This window comes from Anomalospiza imberbis, chromosome 1, assembly GCF_031753505.1.
Source record: "Anomalospiza imberbis isolate Cuckoo-Finch-1a 21T00152 chromosome 1, ASM3175350v1, whole genome shotgun sequence".
In the NCBI taxonomy this organism is placed as follows: Eukaryota; Metazoa; Chordata; class Aves; order Passeriformes; family Viduidae; genus Anomalospiza; species Anomalospiza imberbis.
Window position 1 is genome coordinate 121221716 of NC_089681.1, and position 8177 is coordinate 121229892.

Genomic DNA, 8177 nt, shown 5'->3' on the forward strand with positions numbered 1-8177 from the left:
CTTGATCAATAGATATGATGTACAGTCAATATCCCCACGACACGGAAACGGGTCAAAACCGAAGCCGAGAGAAAAACATCCCCTGGAAAGCTAAGCAAAGCCATGGAAAGCCCGCGGGGGTGAGAGCACCTGGGCGAGCAGGGCCGGGCCGAGCGGGGTCCCCTAGGGACAGGAGAAGAGGGCTCTGCCCTTCCTCGCAGCCTCCCAGGGCTGGGCGAGGAGTCGAGGGGAGCAAATCGCTCACCTTCGAGGGGGACGAGGGGGCGGGAAGCCGCCCCTGATTGTGCCGGTGCCGCCCGGGTGGACTCCGCTTGTGCAACCCCTCCGCCAAGAATCACGCCTGAAACCGCGGTCGGCGAGGGCGAGAAGGGAGGGAGGGACAGGCAGCAGTGGCCTAAAATGTTTCCCCCCATTGCCGGACAAGGGGAGAAAAAGGGCTGACCAGAAGCGATCGGGAAGGGGGAAAGGGGGGGACTAGCGGAGAAACGGGATGCTACCGCTCTCGCCAGTCCGTGCCGATAATCATAGTAAGACTGAGATTATGATGATGATGATATAAAAATTCAAACATTAATCGTTCCGCGGGAAAAAAAAAAACAAAAAACCAAAAAAACCAAAAACAAAACCACAAAAGCAACTGTTGTCAAATTGCGCACACGGGGGGTGGGGGGGTGATGGAAAGGGGCGGCCGGGACGAAGTAGCCCGACCCGGGATGAGCGGTCCCTGCGGACCGGGACCACAGCTCGCGCCGCTCGCCGACGTGAGTGCGTGAGGTCATCAGCGCCGGCGGGGCTCGACGGCCGGGCTCGACGGCGCTGCTGACTTCACGCAGTCACGTCGGCGAGCGAGGCGGCGGTGGCGGGGATTGGCTGGCGGTGGCTCAGCGGCACTTCAAAGCCGGCGAGGGAGCTACAATTGTGGTGGAATGGGCGGAACTGATCATTGTATTGCACACCTCTAAAAAAAAACACTGCCTCTGATTTATCAATATAAAAAAGATCCTCTGAGAGGAGGGCACTTTTGTGTGATGGCAACTTCACTTCTAGGGGTGAGTCTAAGGATTTTTTTCTCTTGCTGGTTTAATTGGTCTCTTTTTATTGTCGATTGGAGGGGGTTAAAATAACCCCTGTCTTGACCGGGGCTATCAGTCTCCTCTATTCAGCCTGTCTTTTTTTTTTTCTTTTTCTTTTTTTTTTCCTTTTTTTTTTTTTTTTTTTTTTTTTAGCTTAAGTACAAGTGAATTTAGGAGAAAAGAAAGAGTGAGAGGGGGAAAAGGGGGCAGAGTCACTTTTCAGTGAGCAAGAAAAGGTTTTAAGGGCATTTGTAGAAACAACCTACAGCGCCTGGGCTGTGCTGGTCCTGTGCCCCCGAAGAAGTGGCTTTTCTTCTTTACATGTGACTGCTGGAAGAAAAGAAACAACAAACAAAAAAAATAATCCCAAACCCAGCACTATCGGTTTTTTTTTTTTTTTTTTTGAGTGCAATTTTTTATAAAATTTGCAACAGATTGTGGCTTTTTATTTCCCTTTAAAATAACACAACCCACCGTGTCTAGCAGGTACGTTCAAGTCGTGTATGCATACATATTTACATATGTTAAATTTATATATGTATTTCATTATCGTTGCTACATAAATTAGGCTGATTTAAAGGACGCTTAAAAAAAAAAAAAAAAGTAGTAATTTGATAGACCTGCGATTCTATATTTAAGAAAACAGCCTTACTGGCCTGAGGGACGGGGACCGGCCACGTACCGGGGAAAGGGAGCAGGCTGAAACGTAGCTGCCGCCGTGCCGGGGGCATCTTTAAAGCTACGGTAACAGACGAAACTTTTTTCCCCTCTCTTTTTTTCTCCCCCTTTTTTAACCCTTCCTGAGCTCCTTCGGGGGAGGGGAGTTGGACGGTGAAAAAAGACCCGGTAGGCGTTTGGAGGCAGAACTGCGGTGCCGGCCCCAGCGAAGGGATCCTCCCGCGGGAGTCGCGAAACTTTGCGCCCGGGGCCGGGCGGCGGAGCGGAGCGGGGCCGGGCGGCGGAGCGGTGCCGGGCGCGGAACGCGGGGCGCGGGGCGGCGGCGCGGGGCCGCTCCCTCCCTGACGCCGGCGGGACGGTCGTCTCCCCTCTGTGCCCTCAGGAGGAACCGCGGGTAGGCTCCACGCCGCTGGCCATGCTCGCCGCGACCTGCAACAAGATCGGCAGCCCAAGCCCCTCGCCGTCCGCCCTTTCGGACAGCACGTCCTCCTTCGGCAAAGGCTTCCACCCCTGGAAACGCTCCTCCTCCTCAGCCTCGGCGGGCAGCTGCGGCGCCGTGGGCTCCGGCCTCCCGGGCTTCGGCGTGGCGGGCGCGGCGCGGAACGGCTCCTCGGCGGCGGCGGCAGCGGCGGCGGCGGCGGCGGCCGCCCTCGTCTCGGACTCGTTCAGCTGCGGCGGCTCTCCGGGCTCCAGCGCCTTCTCCCTCACTTCCAGCAGCGCGGCGGCCGCCAGCTCGCCCTTCGCCAACGACTACTCCGTCTTCCAGGCGCCAGGCAGCGCCGGTGGCGGCGGCGGCGGCGGAGGCGGCGGCGGTGGGGCGGCAGGACAGGAGGCGGCGGCGCACCAGCCCGTCTTCATCTCCAAGGTGCACACGTCGGTGGAGGGGCTGCAGGGCATCTACCCGCGGGTGGGCATGGCGCACCCCTACGAGTCCTGGTTCAAGCCCTCGCACCCGGGGCTCGGCGCCGGAGAGGTTGGCTCAGCGGGCGCCTCCAGCTGGTGGGACGTGGGCGCCGGCTGGATCGACGTGCAGAGCCCCAACGGGGCGGCCGCGCTGCCCGGCTCGCTGCACCCGGCGCCCGGCGGACTCCAGACCTCGCTCCACTCGCCACTGGGCGGCTACAACTCGGATTACTCGGGCCTGGGCCACTCGGCCTTCAGCAGCGGCGCCTCCTCGCACCTCCTAAGCCCCGCCGGGCAGCATCTCATGGACGGATTTAAGCCGGTGCTGCCCGGCTCCTACCCGGACTCGGCCCCCTCGCCGCTGGCCGGCGCCGGGGGCTCCATGCTGGGCGGCGGCCCCGCCGCGCCACTGGCCGCTTCGCCGCGCTCCTCCGCCCGCCGCTACTCGGGGCGCGCCACCTGCGACTGCCCCAACTGCCAGGAGGCCGAGCGGCTGGGGCCGGCGGGGGCCAGCCTGCGGCGCAAAGGGCTGCACAGCTGCCACATCCCCGGCTGTGGCAAGGTCTACGGCAAAACCTCGCACCTGAAGGCGCACCTGCGCTGGCACACGGGCGAGCGGCCCTTCGTCTGCAACTGGCTCTTCTGCGGCAAGCGCTTCACCCGCTCCGACGAGCTGCAGCGGCACCTGCGGACCCACACGGGCGAGAAGCGCTTCGCCTGCCCCGTCTGCAACAAGCGCTTCATGCGCAGCGACCACCTCAGCAAGCACGTCAAGACCCACAGCGGCCCCGGAGGCGCCGGGGGCCCCGGCGGCGGCGGCCCCGGCGGCGGCCCAGGCCCCGGCGGCAAGAAGGGCAGCGACACCGACAGCGAGCACAGCGCGGCCGGCAGTCCGCCCTGCCATTCCCCAGAGCTGCTGCCACCCCCCGAGCCCGGCCACCGCAACGGCCTGGAGTGACAGGCGGAGGCTCGGGGCCGTCGCGCCCCCCAGTCCCGCCGCCCTCCTGGTCGCGCAGCCCCCCGAGCGCGCAGCCCTGCGGCGGGGACGCGGACACGTAAGTAGCTGGCACGGCTCCGCAAGAACAGCGCTCAGCCTCGCGGCCGCTCCGCTGCCCTCCCGGAGCCCCGCACGGTGCTGGCGGTGCGGCCGGGCCGTGCAACCCCCGCGACGGGGGCAGGGGAGCGGCTCGGCAAGGGCGGAGAGCCGCGACCCCCATGGGGCGGCCCCGCCGCCGCCTCCTTTCCCCTTCGCCTTGAGACCCCCCCGCCTCGTGTTTCTTTTAGAGCGGAAAAAACACCCACGTCCCCTCTCGCTTTGCTGCTGGAAACTGTCCCGTACTCCCACCCTCCGCCACTGGCGCCGGTACAACCGCGGTGCCCCGGTGGGGCGGGCGGGCCGGCGCTGCTCCGCAGCGGGGCCTCCGACGGCAGCGCCGCCAGCCGCGCTCCGTGCCCCGCAGAGCGCCGAGCACACACTCGGACCTGCTCTCATCCCGGTACCTGCTCGGAGCCCGTCTGCTCCCGGGACCGGAGCGGCAGTGTGCTTATTTCCCTTTCCCCTTTTTTTTTTTTTTTTTTTTTTTTTTAATTTTTAATTTTAACAAATCGTTTACCTCCTCGAGTCCGAATTTCACTGCGCTTGCCAGCATATTTGTATAATTCTCGTTTGAGCAGGAATCGTGAAATACTTTGAAAATAATTAGATTGAAAGTCGTATATTTTTTTTTTAACTTCAGACAGATGAAGAAGAACCGTGGGTTTTAAGCGAAGTTGTATTTCCAATGCCAAAAAAGGGAGGCCGGGGGGAAATAAGAAAATTAAATATTTGTAAAATGCATCTGAACCTATAGGTTTGTACCACTGGGAAATCGTTCTAGATTAGCTAACAAATAAAACTCCACCAATCGGTGTGAGGTGCAGTTGTCCAGGAGACGATTTTGTATAGTATTTTTCTTGTACATTTCTTCCAGTAAATATTTGAAAATATATTGAAGTACACTTGAGCTTTTTTTTTTTCCTTTTTAATTTTTATTTCTTTTCCTGTCACGAGAAAACATTCTTGTTGCAGTCCTGGTTCACTGGATTTTTTTTCTGGACTCCTTTCTTGAAGTGTGCATCAAATCACACTTCAGGATATAGGTTTTGCTTGAATATTAATTTAGCTAGGCATACAACTGTAATTAAGCAAACAATATTTGATAAATGTTGAATGACATCTAATTTAATGGAGCATGTACTTATTTGCATTTGCTGGCAGTTCAGGTATAGTTACAGTGAGAGTTCTCCTATATTTCATAAAGTGGGTTTGCCACAACCCATGTATTAAATAAAATGTCCAAGTGAAACTGAACTAACGTTGGCCTATGTGTATTTCCTGAAAATAATATTGATAAATGTTAATAAACACTCCTGACACTACATTAGCAGTTTGCAATGCTGCAAACTAATTGTCTCATTGTAATGTTGAAATAATTTGGATATTTCACATTGAAATGAAAAGCCCCTCGCTGGAACATTTTAGATTTGCATTTTAAATGCATGAAATGTAATTGATTTTTATCTGTAATATTTTAAATGGTATTAATAAACTCCAGAAAATCATTCTACCTTAGGTCAGCTAGTTGTTTTTCTTCATTGTAAATACATCGTTACAGTCAATGATTTACTTTGAACTCATATGGCATGAGTTGTTCTCTAGAGTTTCAGAGAAAACATACAATGAAAGTAAATTTTAGCACATACTGAGAGCAGCTTTGAGGCATTAAAATGGGTAAGTTGTTCTGTTTCATACTTTTTAAAATGTACCATCAGGGGCAAATAAATGAAAGACATGAGCCCTTTTTTAAAGAAAATTGTTTTTATCAGACTAATTTTACAGTGCCTCTCCCAAATCTGAGTATGTTTGAGAAGCTGCTTTGCATATACCTCCTCCTTGAAATTTTTTTTCACATCACGCCAGATCCATTGTGAAAGGAGATTTAATATTGAAATGCTGAGGGTCATTATTGCTTTAAAAGACAAAAGAAAAAGTGGTCCTCCGCTTTTGTTTTGAGGTGAGGTGGTTGTGGCTGGGAGCGATGCTAATTGCCGTAGAGAGCACTAGCTTCTTCAGGTCTCAGGGCTGGGAAACTTCGCGGTTGTGTGTGAAAACTCCCTTCTTGTTCGGGAGCGTTTTCCCCAAGGAACCGGGAATCTGGGCAATTTCAGGGGCTGCGGGGTGCTGTCAGCCAGCCGGTCAAGCGCTGCCGCCCTTGCTGTGTCCTTCAAATCTTTTCCACAAGCTCCCCCTGGACAACAATAAAAACACAATTGTGCATTTGAGTAGCATTTTGGCAAAAAAACCCCAAAACACCAAACCAAAACCGAAACCAAACCAGAAACCCTTCAAACTCTTAAAACTTTCTTTTACCACCTTCTTTGGGGGGTGGGGAGATGGGGGTGGGGAAGCGTGTGGAGGTCGTGTTGTTTCTGTTTGGAAATCTGGCCTCTTGTGTTACCTAGGGAGGTGATGCTCACTGTTGGGGTACTGAAAAATTAGGGCTAGAGCATGTAATCTGCATAGCAGAATGATCTTTTGTGAACACATGTAAAACACATGTTAGTAGAACCTTAAACAACAGGTATTAAACTGCAGGGCAAAAAGTACAGACCAGTCAACTCCAGATGCATTCAAGATTTTGGTTCTTTGCATGGTGTAGCATGCAAAGCAACAAGAGTTGCTCTGGTTGACTTTTTCTGAGCGGCATTCAGATTTTTCTTCATTACAAATGCAACCAAGAGAGGCCTGCAAAGTTTGCTACTGAAACAAAGCAACAGTTTGCTCTGATTTTTTTGTTTCTTAATGCCATGTAAATGGGATGGTGTAGCAGCACCTGATTTCCCCAGTGGAAGTGAGGGGCAGTGGTTATGTTACTTGGAAATTTTGGTCCTGATGAAATGATCTGAGCATCTAGCAAAAAGGGTAATGGAGAAGAGAATAACTTCTAATACTGCTTCTCCGATATCTACCTGCAAAAAGAGCGCTGTCAAGATGGTATTGTCCAGGAGCTTGGTGGTTTCTTTAGGGCACTGGTTGCTCCATCTCGGGACTGTCTGGCAGTGGGATAGAGCCAGCAGCAAAACTCATCCTTCACCCAGGAAGGAGCGTGTGCTGCTGCTGTTTGGGAGCCACCAGTTTGGATCCAGGCTGTGTGAGAACACACATATTTTTCCTTTCTTTTACCAGTAAAACCCAGCACTTGAAGGCTGAATAGCTCCTTTTTGCAGTGGATTTACTTTTACTAAAACCTTCCAGATATGGGCATTGAGTTGCTTGATAGGAGCTGGGAACTTGTCTCTGCGTTGTGCAGATCAAGGTAGAGTTAAACTAGTTTGCTGACCTGCAGGTCAAACCGGTGTCCATCAACCTACCTTCCAACTGCCTTCAGATGATTGTGGCCATTCCCGTTTGCTCTCTGACCTTTTAAGTCGCTTCCCTTCAAGCTCGTAGCAATGTCTATCGAATTTCGTGTCCTGCTTTACCCATTATTCTGGCTTTTTATTGTCATTTTCCAGTTTAAATTTTCAATAGAGCAGTGACGGGAGATGTGTGGAGCTGAAGTGATGTAAAACGCCACTTCATTTCTGCTTGCTGGTAGTGCCTTTCCTGCTACTCTCGGCCTGTGCCTGACGAGACTAAACTGTGATCAAAAGGTGTTGCCTTCTCCTCGATTCCAGTCTAGGAATGCAAAAGCAGAAAACAATAACTGAAAGATCAAATGCTTTATTTGTGGATGTGGTGGCTAATCCAGCCGTCAACACATTCACAGCTGTAAAGGTGATGGAGTAAGGATACTTGATGCAGTCCAACAAATCTTTCAGCAAGAGTGGCTGAAAGTAAGTATGCACTTGCCAAAACCTGCCACATTTCAGTTACATTCTGTGAAGCAACCTCTGGTTTATCTTTGCGAAGAAGGAGCTGGGAAAAAGTGTGAGCAAATTAGGTGTGCAGTTGCTTATGCTCTCTCCAGATTTATGATGAAAAGACAAAACTTTTTCGCTGTATCAGAATAACCTTATGTTTCTTAGAATAAATCGGGGCACTTTCTAAGCTCACTCCATGACACTTTTTTTTTTAAAATCATGAAGATATATTAAAAATTCCTCAACAATTCCATGGAGGGGAGCACATTTTGCAATATCTGCTTTAAAAAGTAGAACACCAAATTTTCACTTTTGACTTGTTATGGCATCATTTTAAGCAAACTGTTTGTCTTTTGCTAAAATGTATGGAGAAATTGTTGCACATCAGGAAGGTGTGTATTGAGGAAAAACTGCGCTATTTAGGACAATTACTGTGTTTCCTGTCCTATGGTTTTGTAACTGCCACTTGGAATTACTTTTTAAAAAAAAGGGATTAGGGAAATAGGGGATAATGGCAAGTGCATAGGAGATTTAGTGGGGCACTTTAAATACAGAGTAATTCCATTTTACACTTGTGGATTTCGAAACAAACTGGGATCCTCTATTACTTCTTGAGAGGGG

General features: G+C 51.7%; 1 protein-coding gene across 1 annotated transcript; it reads left to right on the forward strand.

Annotated features, from left to right (window-relative positions):
- The first annotated feature begins 726 nt into the window (after positions 1–726).
- On the forward strand, positions 727–3740 carry SP8 (Sp8 transcription factor). Its single transcript, XM_068209255.1, has 2 exons — positions 727–1049; positions 2134–3740. Exons 1-2 carry the CDS (start codon positions 1029–1031, stop codon positions 3610–3612), a joined length of 1500 nt encoding a protein of 499 aa, XP_068065356.1. The 5' UTR covers positions 727–1028; the 3' UTR covers positions 3613–3740.
- Positions 3741–8177: the final 4437 nt, after the last annotated feature.